Source organism: Neovison vison, chromosome 4 (genome assembly GCF_020171115.1).
Source record: "Neovison vison isolate M4711 chromosome 4, ASM_NN_V1, whole genome shotgun sequence".
In the NCBI taxonomy this organism is placed as follows: Eukaryota; Metazoa; Chordata; class Mammalia; order Carnivora; family Mustelidae; genus Neogale; species Neogale vison.
This window is the reverse complement of record NC_058094.1, coordinates 52956650-52976178: the sequence shown is the minus strand read 5'-3', so window position 1 is coordinate 52976178 and position 19529 is coordinate 52956650. Positions and strand designations below refer to the sequence as shown.

The 19529-nt window shown below is 34.6% G+C and overlaps 1 protein-coding gene across 2 annotated transcripts in view; it reads right to left on the bottom strand.

Annotated features, from left to right (window-relative positions):
- Nucleotides 1–5439: 5439 nt before the first annotated feature.
- The window catches only part of SNX16 (sorting nexin 16), a 40344-nt gene continuing 26254 nt past the window's right edge, over nt 5440–19529 (bottom strand). For both annotated transcript variants that reach the window (XM_044245385.1, XM_044245386.1), the window contains 4 exons: nt 18620–18689; nt 8173–8309; nt 7556–7675; nt 5440–6583 (listed from right to left, as the gene is read on the bottom strand). In XM_044245385.1, coding sequence (XP_044101320.1) covers nt 6487–6583; nt 7556–7675; nt 8173–8309; nt 18620–18689 — 424 coding nt within the window. In that variant the 3' untranslated portion in view covers nt 5440–6486. The remainder of the gene's footprint in view (nt 6584–7555; nt 7676–8172; nt 8310–18619; nt 18690–19529) is intronic.

The window sequence follows — 19529 nt, the reverse complement described above, 5'->3', positions numbered from 1 at the left end:
TCAATCCCCAAGACTCAATTTTATTTCAAATATCTATGTTTTCTCTAATATTTCCATAATTCAGGCTTCTGTCTTAATCATTAAGTATTTTTGAGCCCTTCTTATGTGCCAGATCTTCTCCTAAGCTTGGTGGTGATGGGGGAGAGAGCAAGGCTTAGATGAGTCCCACCTGGGGCTCAGTGCTCAGTACTTCGTTCTCTTGGGATTCTCTCCCCCTCCCTCCTCCTGTTGTGCCCTTTTTCTAAAATTAATGAATAAAATCTTAAAAAAAAAAAAAAACACAACAAAACTCTAAGATGGAGGTGATTGTTTTGAATACTGTTTTCGGTTGCCTACAGAGGTAATATTTAACCTATGATTTAAGAGAAGAACCTGCCAGGATTCTGGGAGGAGCATTCTAAATAGGCCAGGTCAGGAAGAAGACCTTACTAGACTCAAGGACAGAAAAGGGGCCGTGTGCTGCCATTAAGGACAGTAATTGGCAGAATGAAACCATATTGGAAAGTCATGTAATGAAGTCTGAATGTTGTAATATTAAACATGATGGGAAACTTTTGAAAGTTTTTAAGGAGAGAAAAAACATGTTGTGATTTATGTTTTTCAAAAAGAAAACCATGGCTGCTGTGGGAGACTGGATTATAGAGGGGGGAAGGTAGGTCTTGGTGATCAATTCATAACTGGCCTGCTGAAGTTCTGCATCTTCTGCATAAAATGTGCTCAATGGTACCCAGGGCACCCTGAATGCTTGTGGCTAGTTGGTTTCTTCTTAGAACACCGGCACACCCCTCTTTCCTCCTAAGAGATCTGTGTGATTTCTAAGCATCAGTTTGCTTCCAAATTTGTGTATACTAGCTATATTTAAAATTTTATTTTATTTTTAAGATTTTATTTGAGACAGAGAGAAAGAGCATGAACAGGAGGAGGGGCAGAGGGAGAGGGAGAAGCAAGGTCCCCACTGAGCAGGGAGCCTGACAAGGCTCTCAGTTCTAGGACCTGAGACCATGACCTGAGTCAAAGGCAGACACTTAACTGACTGAGCCACCCAGGTGCCCCTAAAATTAAATTTTAAATAAGATCATTAACATTATACAAAACAATGCAATGTGAGAACAAGTTATCATTTCTAGGGAAAACTAGGTCAGTTTGGAAAGATATTACATGATTAAAAAAAAACAGTAAAAATCGTGCTTTCTGCCACAGATTCCTTCATATACATCTTATGCCTTCACTCTACAGAAACTAAAGCTAGAAATCAGAAAATGCATTTAGGACTTAGCAAGAGAGAAAACCAGAGCACTCATTAGTAAAAACTTGCCAAAGATAGACTTTGCACCACTGTTTGAACTTTGGCAAATGAATATATGTGTATTGAGTTAAAATAAAATGTTTAAGGTATGCAGCGTGCTTTGTGTGTCCCTCTTTGGCCTGTCACATCAGGTGAGTGGGCTTCTACTTTGGAGCTAGAAGTGATACACTGGGTAAGGGAAAAAGAATCAGGGATAATAATGGTTCTTACCACTTGCATGGGCTGAAGCAAATCTGCTGGGCACACCCTTCTGCTTTTGAGAAGCTGCTGATGCTCTACACTTCTACTGCTGACCAACACTTGCCCTCGTTTCCAGCCTTCTCATTTCCGTAATTCATCACGAATAACACAATTACCACCACACTTGCCACAGTGCTGTACAGAGCAGCCTGTATAAAAAGCTGTATTGGTCTAAACTTCTTGAGGGGATCATGTGCTTAACAATTTGTATCACCCGGTGCTGACATGTGGTAGATGGTCAATGTTTGTTCAACGGACAAATGAAAGAATAGGCTATCTAATTTTTTGAACTGAGAAATCTCTTTGTAAGCATTAAAAGATAATCCATCCTATACTGTTATGTACTGAATGTCTGTGCCTCCCTCAAATTCGTATGTTGAAGCACTAACCTCCTAGTGTGACTAAATTTGGAAATGGGTCCTCTAAGAAAGTGATTAACTTTAAATGAGATCAAAGTGGGGGAGGGGTGTCCTGATCCAACAGGACCAAGGCCCTTATGAGAAACATCAGAGAGCTTGTTCTCTGTAACCCAGAGTATCCTCACCAGACACCAACCCTGCAGGCACCTTTATCTTGGCACTGTCTCCAGAGCTGTGAGAAAATAAATTTCTGTTGTTTAAGCCATCCAGTCTGTGGTTTTGTTAGAGCAGCCTGAGTGGACTATACGTATGTGTAGAATAGATTGTTTTCTCCTTCATATTTGGTTTGCCAGAAGGAGTCTCAGGAGTAAGCGAACTTTGATATGTCTAAGAGATGGTTCTCTTCTGGCTTTCAAGAAAAAAATGTTTCTCCTCTGATTATTTTTCTTTACTAACAAAATACATAGTACCTTTGCAGGAAGAAGCCTTTTTGTTTGAAAAGCCTTTTACCCCCTAAAGTTAAACCTATAATTCAAATTAAAAATAGCTTTTATCTTGGTACAATGAACAAAAAAACAATTTCTAGTAGTTTCACAAGTGGCTAGTCTCTGTGATTCCCTTACTCTTCCCTCAGACTTGTCACACCTCGTATCTGCAAGATGGTTTCCAGAGTTGTTCTGCACATTACCTGAGATTGAAACAAGAGGAAGGGGGAGAGGCCGTACAAGCAGCATACTTACCCTCTTACAGGAAAAGCGAGCGATTTTCCAGCAGCTATCAGCATACTTCTATCCATCTCACTGGCCGTAATCCTGTCACAGGCTCAAACCTAGGTGCAAGGGGAGCTGAGAAAACACTATTTACTTTATCCCATTCCCATTTTGAAGGGGGTAAAGAATCTTTTGGGCTAGTCAATGAATGGTGGTATTTGCCATACAGGGTTACTGGAAAACGACAGGCAGGTGAGCTAATTTTAAGAAATAATCCTCCAGGTGGGCTTAATCACCCCAAGGTGGGCTTTTCATTTCACACCTTAGCAAAGAACTTTAACCAGCATCTAATCAATAGTTTTTTGATTACAACTAGTTAGGCTGCAAACATTTCATTAGGCAATTCTATACCAAGTCTTATCTGTACCTATTACAATAGAATACTGACTTTAGCTATTGAGTATACATTAGCTGTATTGTTTATTGTTTTGTGTGGGGCTGATGACACTATTCTACTTTTCTGTCAATGATACACAAGGAACTGGCAAGTGGGGTCTTCTAATTTGAGGCTATGGTTAAACACATAATCTGAGTTTATCAATATTGTATTTTGACCAAGAACCTACCCATAGCTTACCACTAGTTACCATTTCTAAGTTTGCATCCCACATTCACTAGTCCTACTTAAGAACATCTTTGAAAGGGAAGAATAATTTATCTTTGTGTAACTACTGCTATCCTTAATGGTGCAGTAATGGTGTTAGTACAGGCTATGGCAAGTTTTTACCTAATGTAGTCTAAAATATCATTCGAATGGAGACTTCATCAGAACAAAAACATACGTGTTCTAATTGAGACCTTAAATAGGGAGGAAAAGTGGGGTTGAGAAAATAAGAAAAATAAAGTCATGTTTACTACACAAAAGTAGAACTCCTGAGTTTCTATATGGTAGCCATGGTGAACACAATTTGGCTGAAGTTTGCCTAAAAAAATAAAAAAAGAGAAAGACAGTAATAAATAGTCTTTAAGGAAAAAATAAAAACAAAAACAAAGAAACTCCAGATAAATTCTTTAAGAAAAGCACTGGTTTTACTGCTGCTGAGACCTAAGAGAATTTTCTCTCATGAGTCCTCATAAAGGTACACTGTGGTGTAAGCAGGCATCAGCCTTAAAATAAACACATGTGTTGAAAACGCAGTTTCTGATGATTGTTTTGCTAGTAGAAGCCAACAGCACAGAAGCAAATTGCAATGCAGTGAAGATAATTCTATTATCTTTCAGAAGAACTAAAATGTGGATCAAATATGAAGCTTTTTGAAAATCTCCCAGAGGATACAATTTAGATTCCTCTCTTTCCTAGTTGAGAATACAGGCTTGTTTTTAACATAATCCCCAAACTCCTCTCTTCCTGTGTAATAAAACCCGTTTTAAAACTAGACAAATTATTTTTAGATGTAAGACCACTGTTCCCTTTTAATATCACAAACAGATGAAGTAGACTACGTAGATTATTTATCTGAGGAACATGGTTTTCTAAATAATGTGCTTTAAATGTCTACTCTCAGAATAGACAAATAAAGCACATTTTAAAATGCTGGTTTACGGTTTTACTACCTACCCATGAAGTTAATTTTTAAAAGGTTAAAAGAGTATTCACAGAAGTGTTTCCTGTTTGAATTATGTTCAACTTTTTTTTATTAATATTGGTTACATTTGTAGCACAGTGCACCTATTCACAAAGACTTAAAATAATATAAAATGTAAACCTAAAAAATGATCATAAACTCATTCCGTATCTGTGAAATGGAGCAGTTAAGTATAATTAAATTTACAATAATTGTAAGGGATAGAGAGAACACTGAAATGGAAGGGGAAAAATACTATTCAAGATCTAAACAACACAGCTACTGCTGTACTGAGAAAATAATTTATTAAATGAATATAATAATAAGATGCATCATAAAAGTAAAAAAAAAGTAACTTCTAAATATAAACAGTGGTTTATCTAATTAATAAGTTTTTCTTCACCCATCCCAAACTTTACATACAATCTTCTGAAAAGCCAGATTCAGAAGTGTATGGTTCACTTTAAAACAGACATGTATGTAGCATTACAGCATCTGGGATTTAGCAAAGATCATCTTATCATTAGACTAAAAATGATATTAATTTAAATGATTGTTCTTTTTAAACCTTTTAAGCCTAGAATATTTTGAAATGAACAAAGAGAATAGTTTATTATATTCTTCCTGTCTCTCTCCCAGGAGGCAGGTGTACTTTGTGGAAAATACTCTGAGACAGAACATAGTTGTACATTTTGACAAAAGCTTTTAAAATTTTTGGTACTTTGTAAGAAACAGTGTCCTTTTTAGATCAAAAGTTAACAACAGCCACTTAATCTCTTCATCTATGTAAGCAGGATTTTAAATAACTACATTTTAGTATGTACATCAAGATACTGATAAACTTTTAGATAGTGAAGAAAACAAAACTGGAGATGGTTATTCTATTTCCCCAGTAAGTTTCCCTCAGCTTTTAGAAAGCACATGCAATTCAATATACTGAGCAGTATTTCGAAATGCCAGCACGATCACAACACTTATTAACAGCAATATGCAAAGCACTGGAAATAGAAAATAAATGAGTAACTTCATATTGTAAAAATGAAACAAGGCACTTTCAACAACTATAAGTCAATCTGAAAGAAACACTTTTTCATAAAGCTGACTCACAGACCCTAGCAGACTCGTGTAAAAAGTCAAATAGTGAAGGCACTACGTAATTCTTTTTCCTAACTCCACTTACTAAAGAAATTCACCAATTAAACTTGGCACAAAGGAGTTTAATTATCATAAAGTGCATCACTTGGCTAAATATATTAAAAGGAAAATCAGCCTTAATATATTATAGCAACATATTCACATATACAGAAATAAAAATGCAATCCCAGGAGTCAATATAGTTAAGGAACTTTATAGTATATATGGCTTTTTATTTTGTATTTTTTTTTGTAACTCCCTACTTGCTTAGAATCTTTATTTTCAAAAGATTATACCTTGATTAGCAAAAAGAGGTAGTATTCTGAAAGAGGAAAACTCACTGATTCTATAGGTAGAGATTTAAGATAAAGATTATGTGGAAAATAAACAAGTACAACATATTATAATAAATTAGGATACTTATCATAGTATTCTGATAATGTATCAGCTTTTAAAATCAAGGCTATTTTATCAGTTTAGCTATGTTATTTTATGTTATTATAGCTCTTTCAAATAGTTTTCCTTTGGTATTAGAAAGTTTTCTTCTTTTTAAATAGCAGTACATTGCAAACAGGCAATTTTTATTTACAGATGGTAAATGTATCGATATTTAAAACTTAATTCATCTTTACCACTGATTTAAATGACTAATGAAAATATATCATGTCATAGATACAAAGAAGTATATATCAACCAGATAGTAACATGCATTTAATGTCCATTTAAATGATAAAATTGGCATTTTAAACACAAACTCAAACACACACACATACACGCAAGAGTATGCACACACACATTACTTTGGAGCAATATATTGGCAAAATACCAAAATAATTTATGCACATTATTTAAGAATTGAGTCTTGATAACAGAACTCAAACTAATTTTTTTTTTTTTAGTGTATTAAATACAAAGGTTGGATAAAAGACAATTTAAAGCAGCAGTGAATACATTTCTTATCCCAATAACTTAAAAAACTTTTATGTAAACTTTATACATGTGCAATCTTTCTGTTTTCTGTAAATGTTTCACTCTTTTTTTCTTTTTAAATATTTGCCACTCTATTCTAAATTTGCTGAAACATATACATGGAAGGAACTGCTTGTCATGTATTAGTCTTCTTCAGCATTGTATGCCACTTCTGCAACTTCTATGTCTGATACAGAAATTTCAGGTTCACTAAAACTTAAGCATGGCTTATCATCAGTTCTGCAAGAAAAGAGAAACATGTCAACAAAGAGATTAGAAACATGCGATTTCACTTCACTATTACCTTTAAATTTTTTTTTTATCTAATGGAAATATTATTTAAATATTAATGTGAAAATATTTAATGGAAAAGAATATTTAAATAATTGATCAGAAATTACACACACACACACATATACATATACATATATATATTTAACAATTTTATTTATTTATTTGACAGAGAGAGAGAGAGAGAGAGAGAGAGAGAGAGAGACCACAAGCAGGGGTAGTTGGAGGGGGAGAAAAGAAGCAGGCTCCCCACTAGGCAGGGAGCCCAATGTGGGGCTTGATTCCAGGACTCTGGGATCATGACCTGAGCCAAGAGCAGCCGCTTAATGGACTGAGCCACCCAGGTGCCCCAATAAATTTTATATTTTTAAGTTGTTATTACCAGACAACATCTATGGAGATATATTTTTGAGTCTTTCAGCTCTCCCAACTACCATTTATCACTAAAAATCCAATTTATAATGACCTTTACCAACACAAATTTGTTCTCATAATTACAGCTTAGCTGCTACCACTAAAGTATTTATAATGACTTTGGATTTGTAAGTAATAAATATTCTATGTGCTTTCAAATATACTATCTTCATCATTCCTGTTAGGTAGGCAGGCTTGTTGCTATTATAGTATCCCACTTTTTGAATGGGAAAAGCCTGAGGGAGATTAATTTGTTAAGCTTAATAAAATTAATGAATTAACTGAATAGGTAATTTAGACATATCTTCAAAGTAAGTAATAATTTGCAGCCTAGATGCCAAAGATTCATTTTTAGGGACAGCCTAGAATATCGAATAGTCTTTATATTTGCTCAGCAGATTCATGATTTAATAACACTGAGTTCATTAAAAAAAAACTTGATAGAGTATTACTATTTCCCTCTAATTAATCAGATAATTAGGCTATAATAAGCCAAATATTATTTACCTAGATTCCTCATGCAAAACATCTTGATCAACCTCAAGTGAGGAGGGCTCCACCTTTGGGATGTGTCCATCTTCTGTTTCTGATGCGTGCAATGACTCTTCAGGTTCTAAAGACAATGTTCTGAAAGTAAATTAGAGCAACAAGTTATTTTCTACAAATAAAGTATGTATTAGTTTATTTTTGTAAATACACATAACTTTATTAGTCTTTAGCTATTCTTAATATAGCTAATAGACTGCTGACTCTGGGAGTCAACAGAGAAACTAGTATTTATAATTAATGTAAAATGATTTTAATGTCAATTAAATATGCTGACAAGAACACAAACTACAACTTTCATATGTGAAAAGTTGGTAGAAATTAAACAGGTTAAAATGAATAATGTTTATCTTGAACAGCTAGAGACTTGTATTTCTGATGTTTCCCATCCTTCAAATGTTCAACCTCCTAAATAATTGATCAAAAGGCAATTTTCCCAATCTATAAGAAATTACACCAAGAGTCTAAGACTTCTGGAATCAGAAATTTCCTAAATCATACTAAAATACAAAGGGCATTTAGCCCAGAGTATTAAGAATTTAATGAGTAAGGCTAAAAATGTAAATATCACAATACACCTGATTCTGCTCTCTAGAGTTTCTATATGAAGTTGCTTTTCATGCAGCAGTTTCTTCAGTGATTCCACCTCTTTTTGTTTTTCAAGTAGTTCTTTTTGAAAACGGTAGTTTGTCTCTTCTAAAGTTTCACAGAAAGCCTTAAAAACAAATGAAAAATTCAGAAAAAAATTACTTATGTAGTATCTTCCTCAAGAGCATTTATTTGAGGAGTTAAAGAACATAATCAAAATAATATGTAAGCAGCCCCAACAATTTGTTCCCTTTCCTCATCTTTTTCAGTCTCTGCTATCTTGCTATCTGCCACCTACCAGCAGGACTTCTAACTACAGGTCCCCTTTCTGGAGAATTGTTAATCAGTAAGCCACAGGGCTTGAAATGAGTATGTGATAACCCTATAGAGTAGACCTGTGGGAAAAAATGACCAAGTTTTAAGCTTCTGTTCTCCATCTATTTTTGCCTAGTCCTAGATGAATATACTTCTTTGAAAAACTGACTATTCATTCGTATTAGCTTAGCAGCAATACTATTGTAACAACCTCCTCCACACCACCAAAACAATGTTGGGTTCTTTTTTCAACGTTGTTTTTCTCTTGCTTCTCCTTTTCCCAGATTCATTCAAAATTGACATGTTATCCTTCATACCCAGGATACTAAACACTGCTGAAATAAAGATTAAAACAAACAAAATCGTTCTACCATAAAAAATGATGTCATGAAAAAATGTGGGTCACTTATTTTGGTGAGGCTTTCGGTGTTACTGATCAATTCTTTTAATTATTCCTAGTTATCTATCACTCCCTGTCCTGTCTTCTCTCTGACTGTTTCAGAACTTCACCCCTCGTAAGTCCCCTACAATGCGTTACTATTGCTGATTCCAAACCCAGCAGATGATCTTGATTACTGTATCAGGGGGAAAAAAAACCCACTGACTCCCTGAATCCCAGCTACCTTCACATCCTGTTCTTTTCCTTAAGAACAGGAGACTCTCTATCTTATCTACTTACTCTTCCTCCTCTGGAAGCGTGTTCAACCACATACACTTTGTCTTAAATTTTCAACTTTCCCCTTCTTGGACCCTAAATCTCCTTAATAAACTTGACTGAAGTTCATTAAGCAAGTCCTAAAAATTTCTCTATAAAGAAAAATCATCACCTCTCTCTTAATCATGAGTCTATCTAGCTATTAACTCACCTCCTTCCTTTCAAAATGAAACAATTTATCACAAAAGGTTTTTATCACCCAAATTTAGCCCCCCATTTACTTCTAAAATCATTTAATTAGAGGAGTTTCATTCTCTTTTTCTCTACCAACTATGCCCAAGGAAAGGCAAACAATGACCTTCTAATTGTCAAATCCAAAGTGTTGTTTTAATGACTTCACTGCATGTCACTATTGATTTAATTTTTTTTTTTAAATTTAATGGAATCTCTTTCATTGGCCTCCATGAAACTTTATGGTTTGCTTCTTAACTTGGACAGCTACTTCTTAGCTTTTTATCTGTTCTTTGCATGTGGGCATTCATCAGAGTTTTGCCTTTGGTTATGTATTCTCTTGTTCTATATGTCATTCCTGGGCAATTGCATTTACTGTTAAGACTTCAGCTCTCATCTCCACTATATGCTATCAACGTCTAATGGGCTTGTTGTTGTTATTAATCTCCAGCCCTCAACATTTCCTGAGTGCACAGACATCATTCATATATCTGCTGGTCCTCTTCAACTAGATGTACCAATGGCAAGTCAAATAGCATTCACAAGGGAGTATCTATTCTACCATCTCATCATTTAAGTCATCAAGCAGGCATCTTAGATCACTCCAGTCCCCTAATTTCTATGGCCCAAAGATAACCCAGTCTCTCTACCTTTCCCTTACCCTCATTCCCTACTGCCTCATCAACACTTCTTATGTTTTTGTCATTTTTTTCTCATTTCTACAGTTTTCAGTTCTTAACCAAACTACAACACCAGTAAACTAATTGGCTCACCTATGTTTACTTTGGCGATATAAGCTGGCTTTCTTCCTTTTCTTTTTTTTTTTTTAAATTGTGTTATGTTAGTCGCCATACAGTGGACTTTCTTAAAAACACATTTGATCATGTTACCTATGATTTAATACTGCCTAAATAATAAGGCCAAATATATGTAGGCAAATGAAGTACCTTATGATGTGACATATCCCTTTTACCCCAACTTCATAGCTTGATGTATTTACCTTTCCTTTCCTCTGGTCTTCTACATAACCCATGTTCCACCCAACTGAATTATTTTCAGCTTCTCAAATATTTATCTTTATATAGATGGAAGTATTTAATATATATCAGTCTGTGGCTTATTTTTACCTAATGACATAAGATGAACGTTATAAACATACCCATATTTAAAGATCTGGGTATAGTCACATATGAGAAAAACTGAACAGTGTTCAACAATCATGCAAATAGAACATAGGAACACAGAAAAAAAACAAAATAAATGAACCACACATCACTTCCACAGATAATAGTATGGGTGACCAGATAAACTAAGGCTTCTGGCTATAAAATACCTAGCTAAAAATCCAACTTTTTAAAATAGCTATGTGGGCAAGAAACAGAGGCAAGTCTCTGGGAACAAAAACAAAGAGAAATGAAAACAAGTACCACCAGGATCTGCACTAACATAGCTTTGGTAATGGGTGAAAAAGGAGTGAGGAGAGGTTGCTTTTGGTAACTTTGAACTTTAAACATCAAGATGGGATAAGAGATGAATCAGGCACGTTTTAAGGGCTAGTGACAAAAAACCAGATACTTAGGAATAAAGTAAGGACTCTAAAGAGCAAAGTCATTAATAAAAGTCACTCATCAAAACTGGAATACATCAAGGAAGATTGTGTGTCTCATCTTGACCTCTATGTGGGAGATCTCTATATGAAGAATCCGTAACTACGGGCCAATGCCTCATGTGGATTTTGGTTTGAATTTATACTGTTCACAATCAGTCAGAAATACCCAAGCTTTGATATTAGCATAAAAACTGGTCCAGGATCAATGATACTCAAGGTATACCTGCAGAATAAAACAAATTTCTATGGAAGGATATACCCTCAAGTTTGGCTGTTCAGTGTTCCTGGGGACAAGGTTCTAATCAAGGCAACTTTTTAACCTAAATTACAAAACACACTTGGATATCATCCACTGAAAAGAGGATTAGAATTCCATAAACTTCAGATAGCATATTATGAGATAAAGACCATAAGAGATGAACATGTAAAATGACTAGAAAATATTTTTTAAAAGCCACTATTAAAAAAAATCAGGTATACCTGAGACAAAACAATAGAATGTCAAGACATGACAAGTATAGTCAATATTATTAAATTTTTTTTTTTAAAGATTTTATTTGACAGAGAGAGATCACAAGTAGGCAGAGAAGCCGGCAGAGAGAAAGGAGGAAGCAGGCACCCTGCCGAGTAGAGATCCTGATGTGGGACTCGATCCCAGGACTCTGAGATCATGACCTGAGTCAAAGGCAGAGGCCCAACCCACTGTGCCACCCAGGCATCCCAATATTATTAAGATCTTAATGGAAGTATCAAACAGTAGAATAATCCTATCTGAAGACAATAAACTGGAAGCTAGAACTAAGAAAATTACAGAATTTATTCATTGAAGAATGAAGCACAGGAAGATGGAGATATAACATGAAAGGTTAAGACAGATGGAAAAAGAAAATAACACACATATTTATAAACTGGCCTAAAATAGAGAACAGAGAGAATGAGGAGAAGCAATACTCAGTGAGAAAACAGCAAAAAATTTTCAGAACTGATTAAATAGTAGCATTTTCAGACTTGGGAAGAATAATACATCCCAAGGAAGAAAAAAATAAACACCACCCACACATAAGATGGTAAAACTGCAAATGTTAAAATCAAAGAGAAAGTCTCTAAAACACTAGGGAGAAAAAAGAGTTTACTAGAAAGGGACAACAATGAACTGAAAATAGATATTTCACAGCAGTGGTCTACAGCAAAGGCAGGGGAAAAGACCTCAAAGAACTGAGAAGGACTATCAAGGTGAAATTCTAGGCCCAGTTAAATCATACTTCAAGAATGAAAGAAAGATTTAAAAAATTTCAGACATTAAAGATCTAAATATTTCCAACACACATTCACTGAAAGAGCTATTAAATGGTGTATTTTAAGAGCAATTAACTGAGCCCCAGTGGAAAAAGTGAGACAAAAGAACTTAGAATGGTGAGGAAAGGAAGTGCCAGTATGCAGGTAATTAAAGGAAGCACTGGCTCACTTTGGGGAGGCTGTAAACAACTTGGTTCTAAATTATTTGATGAAAACAATATATGGCCATTAAATAAAAGTGAATATAGAGCTTAGAAGCCAGGAGTAGAAGGAAAAAGGGAGGAAAGAAAACTCATTAACTATATAAAAGAAAGGAAAGGAGAAAAAGGTAAATAAAAGGCACAAAATAAAATGGCAGAAATACATACATACATATTGGTAATTACTGGACACATCACAATAAACTTGCCATTTAAAAAACAGATTCTTCTGTTTGTTTCAAAAACCAAAAATACCTCTATGATGCTGACAAGAAACACACTTTTTTTTTTTAAGATTATTTATTTATTTGAGAAAGAGAGAGAGAGAGGGAGGGAGCGTACAGAGGGAGAAGCAGACTCCCCGCTGAGTAGAGATCTAACATGGGACTCAATCCCAGGACCCAGATATCATGACCTGAGCCGATGGCAGACTCTTAACTGACTGAACGACCCAGGTGCCCCAAGAAACACATTTTATATAAAGATAGAAAAATACTTATCAGGCAACAGGCAAATCTGCTCTTTCTTCCCTACAAAAAGTGTAGCTTTATTAATCTCAGAGCAATACGTTTCAAGTGGTAAACATTAGGCACAAAAAGAGTCACTACCTAATAATAAAAGGAATGATTCATTAGGGATATTTCAACTATAGAATTCCAAAAAATTTTTTTAACAACCAACCATTATGAGTGAATTCAATATACTACTTTTGGTAATTAAAGATATGTTAAGAGATTTTTAAAAATCAGAGAAAATGCCTTACATCAATGTATTTTAAAATCTGTACGAATTGCCCAATTTTCTTAAAATACACCAAAATTGAGCCCTAAAAAAAGCACACAATCTGAATAAACGGTATTCATTAAAGAAACGTAATCAGTTGTTAAAAATCTACCCATACAACTACTAAACAAACTAAAGAAAATATCAGACTCAGGTTGTCCTACAGGTGAAACACAGAATCATTTCCTTTAAAGTTAGAAACAGAGGAAAAGGATGTTTGCCATAACTACTTCTATTTACTCTAAAGATCCCAGGTAGCACAAAAAATTATGAAAACAGAATGAAAAGTATTAAGGATTAAAACAGAAAAATTATAACTGTAGTATTTCAGGGGATATGATTATCTATACAGAAGATTTAAAAGGATCTACAAACTAATGAGAGTTTTCACCAAAGTATAACATATAAAATATATAGAAAACAGTAATACAACAGTAATAAATTAGAATATAGTAGGGGTGCCTGGGTGGCTCAGTTGTTGATGGTCTGCCTTTGGCTCAGGTCATGATACTGCAGTCCTGGGATGGAGATCCCCACTGGGCTCCCTGCTCAGTGGGGATGCTACTTCTTTCTCTTCCTGCTGCTCCCCTTCTTGGGTGCTCTCTGTCAAATAAGTAAAATCTTTAAAAAATAATAAAAATACCGATTATGATTAAAAAAAATAACCCCAAATAATAAATCTACAGCTTTCCCTAGAAGTTTTAGGAAAAAATTTAACCTTTTTTTTTTTTTAAAGATTTATTTATTTGACAGATCACAAGTAGGCAGAGAGGCAGGCAGAGAGAGAGAGGGGAGGAAGCAGGCTCACTGCTGAGCAGAGAGCCCGATGCGGGGCTTGATCCCAGGACCCTGAGATCACGACCAGAGCCGAAGGATGAGGCTCTAACCCACTGAGCCACCCAGGTGCCCCAAGGAAAAAATTTAACCTTTATTGAAGACTTTTAAACAAGACTTAAAGCAATGATCTTATTGATAGGAAGACTGAATTCTATAATGACTCTGTTCTTCAAAATTAATCAATAAATGTACAATAATTCCAAATAAAATGTCCCAAGGATCTTTTATGAAACTCACAAGTTGGTTCTAAAATTCATAGAGAAAAACAAATGGTCAATTTTGAAGAAGAACTAGGAAGGGAAATCTTGTCTTGCCAGTTACAGAAATTATAAAGCCACAGTAATTAATCATCACAGTATGGACTCAATAAAGAAACAGAATTATTATAACGTAAAAGCAAATAGAAATGCTAGAGTTGAAAAGCATGATAGCTGAAGTGAAAAATTAACAAGAGGAGTTCAATGGCAGATTTCAAATGACAGAAAAATGAGTCAGTGAGCTTGAACATAGATTAACAGAAATTATTCAGCCTGAAGAACAGAGGAAAAATGATTGGAAATAAAATGAACAACACTTCAGAAACATGTAGTACAATGAGAAGTATACAAATATATGGCTAATGGGAATCCCAGAAGGAGAAGGGTAAGAGGAAAGGACTGAAAAATTATTTGAAGAAATAATGGCCAACCACTTCCTAAGTGTGATGTAGAACACTAATCTACTAAATCCAAGAAGCTCAATGAAGCCAAATTTTGATAAACACCTTGATCTATCATAATCAAACTGCTGAAAGTCAAAGAAAAAAATCTTGAAAGTAGCAAGGGCAGAATGTCTCATCATGTCCATGAGAACAATATAATTAAAGGCTGATTTTTCCTCAGAAACAATGGAAGCCAGAAAACAAAGGAATGATTCAAAGTAGTGAAAGAAGGAAAACCATCAATAAAATTAGCCTTCATAATGAACTTCCCCAAATAAACAAAGGCTGAGAATTTGCTGCAGTCAGACCTGCCTTACAAAAAGTACTAAGGGAAGGAAAGCCTTGAAGCTGAAAGAATGTGATACTAGATGATAATACCAATCCACAGCAAGGAATGAATTCTATAATGACTTTGCTCTTCAAAATTAATCAATGAATGTACAATCATTCCAAACAAAATGCCACAGGGCTGTAAATAGTAAATATATGGACAACTATAAAAGTCTGTAACATATTTTTCTCATTTCTTCTCTTAATTTCTTTATAAGAGAAAAGACTATATAAAGAAATAATTATTATACTGGGTTTATGACACACAGATTTAAAATATGTAATAAATAATAGGGGTGTCTGACTGGTTCAGTCAGTGGTGCATGTGACTCTTGATCTCAGGGTTGTGAGTTCGAGCCCCATGCTGGGCCCAGAGCTTACTTAAAAAAAATATGTAATTACAGCAATATCAAGGAGAGGGGACAAAAAGATGTACTGGAAATAAGTTTATGATTCCCTGAAATTAACTACTTCTCTGAAGTAGGCTGTTAAGATGTATACTGTAATACCTAGAACAACCATTAAAAAATAAAAAAGTAAAAATTTCTATAGAGTAATCAAACTGCCATATAAAAGAGTGTATTTCACATAATAGTAGGCAGTAAAGGATGAAGAAGACCAAAACAGATGAGACAGATAAAAAAGCAAATTGCAGGGGCACCTGGGTGGCTCAGTGGGTTAAAGCCTCTGCCTTCGGCTCAGGTCATGATCTCAGGGTCCTGGGATCGAGCCCAGCATCAGGCTCTCTGCTCAAGCAGGGAGCCCGCTTCCTCCTCTCTCTCTCTCTGCCTGCCTCTCTGCCTACTTGTGATCTCTGTCAAATAAATAAATAAAAATTAAAAATAATTGCAAATGGCAGACGTAAAAGATAAAGAGTTAGATTAAACAAAAGACCAAAACCCAACTATATGTTATATTGTTATATACAAGAGACAGACCTTAGATTGAAAGACACAAACTGAAAGCAATAAAAAACCAAAAAAAAACCAAAAAACAAAAAAAAACCTATGTAAACAGTAACCATAAAAAGCTATAATAAACAAGACTGTATGGTACTGGCATAAGGATAGGTAACTGGGTTAATGGAAGAGAATTAAGAGTCCAGAAACAAATTCATTCCTTTATGTTTATTTGATTTTTGATAAAGGTACCAACACAAAAAGTGTACTGGCATAATTAGGTATCTGTAGGAACTTAAAACCCTTATCTCATATGTTATAAATATCTATCAGGTCAGAATGGATTATAGGCTAAATGTAAGAAACTATAAAACTCCTAGAAAAAAAAATGGAGAAAACTTTTGTTAACTTGTATTAGGTGGAATTCTTTTTTTTAAAAAGTGGGTTCCACACCCAACATGGAACTTGAACTCATGACCTGAGATCAAGACTTGGATGCTCTACTGATTCAGACAGCCAGGCACCTCTGGGTGAAGAGTTCTTAATGGTACAACATCATAAGCCATAAAAAAAAAAAGGTGAGAAAATAAACTTCATTAAAATTAAAGACATTAGTACTTCAAAAGATACCATTAAGAAGATGAAAAGACACACAGAGATCAGGAGAAAATATCTGCAAATCAGGTATCTGATAAAGGGACTTCTATCCAAAATAAAGAAGTCTTACAACTCAATATAACAGCTAAACATACAAAAAAAGGCAAAAGACATAAATACCAACTCATGAAACATAAATGGCTAAAAAACACATGAAAAAGTGATCAACATATTAAAAAAAAAGTGACCAACATAAAAAATTAGGGAAATGCAAATTATAACTATAGCACAATACCATTACATACCCACAAGAATGGCTATACTCCAAAAGACAGATAAATCACATTTATGAGGACATGGATAAAGTGAAATTCTCATACACTTGTGGTGGGAATGTAAAATGGTATAGCTACTTCAGAAAACAGTTTGTAAGTTTAAAAAGTTAAAACATAATTTGCCATATAAGCAAATGTTCCATTTCTAGGGATCAATCCAAAAGAAATAAAGACAAATGTCCACACAAATCCTCTATGAGACTGTTCACAGCAGTATTATTCAAATAGCACATAACTGGAAACTATTCAAATGTCCAACTGGTGACTGAATAAAAGAAGTGTGGTATATGCAAAGAATGAAAAACCATTCAGCAACAAAAAGTATTGCTTCTGTATTTATAGAATATGAATGGTTGACCCTCAAAAACATGATGCTAGGGGCGCCTGGGTGGCTCAGTGGGTTAAAGCCTCTGCCTTAGGCTCAGGTCATGATCCCAGGGTCCTGGGATCAAGCCCCGCATCGGGCTGTCTGCTCCGCGGAGAGCCTGCTTCCTCCTCTCTCTCTCTGCCTGCCTCTCTGCCTACTTGTGATCTCTGTCTGTCAAATAAATAAATAAAATCTTTAAAAAAAAAAAAAACACAAAAAAACATGATGCTAAGTGAAAGAAAGTAGATATAAAGATTATATAACGTATACTGTTATGCATACTGTATTTGTAAAATATTATGTACACTGAACACTGATCACAAACACACACACACACACACGCACAAAATGACTCTATTTATAGAAAACAACCAGAAAAGGCAAATTTGTAGAAACTGAAAGCAGATTAGTAGTTGTCTGGTGCTGGGAATGTTGGACTGATTGCAAAGTGGCTGGCAGGAATTTTTTTCAACATGATGGGAACTTCTAAAACTGAATTATGGTGATGGTAGCACAGTTCTGTAAATTTACTAAAAATTATTAATTTGTACTTTTACAATGGAACAGTAAATAGCTAATTTTATGGATGAAATTTTTACTTCAATAAGGCTGTTTCCAAAAAGCTATGGCATTTACTCTAATACAAAGAACAGATTCAGTTTAACTGAAAACATTACAAATCTACCAATTAAATCTGTTCCATTTAAATGCAATTGAACATTTGGGGGTGAGGGAAACTTGCATAAAATCCTACTTATTATTACCAAATCTGTTTTGTGAATCTAGCCAACTGCTTCAAGAAATAGGCCACTCTAATACGTCAATTAGCGTAATTTGAGGAGCATCAAGCTTGAGTTGAATTGATAACAAGACAATAACATTTACTTCTGAAGGTAAGTTTTAACTGATTTTAATTGTAGGCTCTTTACTTTGATATTTAGATGGGAGAAAACTCAGCACAGAAAAAGCATTTTTAAATGTAGTAAAATAAATTTCCAGATGATTTTTTTTTCCAAACAGTAAAAGGAGAAAAAAACCAAGATTTAATTTTAGAGCTTCATTGATGGCACGGCATGTATTTAACTTTTATTTTTTCACTGAACTAGGTTCATGTATTTCAATGAAAGACATCTTTGACTCAAACATTAAAAGTTTTCTGTGTTAAATAACGATGGTCTGAAATTATAATATTTTGCTGTTTGCTATTCCATTCAGGAAACAATGTAGTTATTGTACTGAATGATTTGTTCCCCTTTCCATGTGATACATAATATGGCACTTACCCTGCTTTCTTCTAGGCTATCAAATGGACCTGGTGGATCATCCAGACAAAGAAATTCTCTCACTGCAAGGCTTTTCAGAGGAAAAAAAATAAGGTGGGGTACAAATAAGTTTACAAAAAACAGAAAGCAAAGTTACTTTGAAGCTATACAGTGTTTTAAGCAAGTTGGTTTTGTGGATATACCAAAAGCAGCAAGTTGGTTATGTGTTTTCACACAAAAAACCAAACGCAAATATAAAATCTATAGAAGATGCAAAGATTTTAAGCCATTTTCTAAGATCTCATGAACACAGAGATTGTAAATCCATGCTACATAAAAACTGCAGGACAGGGGCGCCTGGGTGGCTCAGTGGGTCCTCTGCCTTCAACTCAGGTCATGATCCCAGGGTCCTGGGATAGAGTACCCCCACCCCCCTCCGTAATCCGGTGCTCTGCTCAGTGGGGAGCCTGCTTCCTCCTCTCTCTCTGCCTGCCTCTCCACCTACTTGTGATCTCTGTCAAATAAATAAATAAAATCTTTAAGAAAGAAACCAAAAAAACCCCCAAAAACCTACAGGACATAAAGTATAAGTCAAAATAATGGTATAGGAGACCAACCTAAATGATGAGTAGAAACAGGATTACTTCCAAAATTATTAATTTAAACTATTCTAAAAATGTCATTATCCTGTTATGCAGAAATATAATTTCTAATTTATACTTCATTTGTTTTATTGTCAGGAGATGCTTCTAAATAAAGTAACAGAAAAGTATTTTCTCTGAAACAAGTTAAAGATTTTGCAATCATGTTTATTACACAATTTACTTATTTTCCCTAAAAAGTTTAAGAGAAAAAAATACTGAACAACTCATTTCTGAATTACCACAAATTTTGAAATAATGAAATACAGTTGACCCTTTAACCACACAGG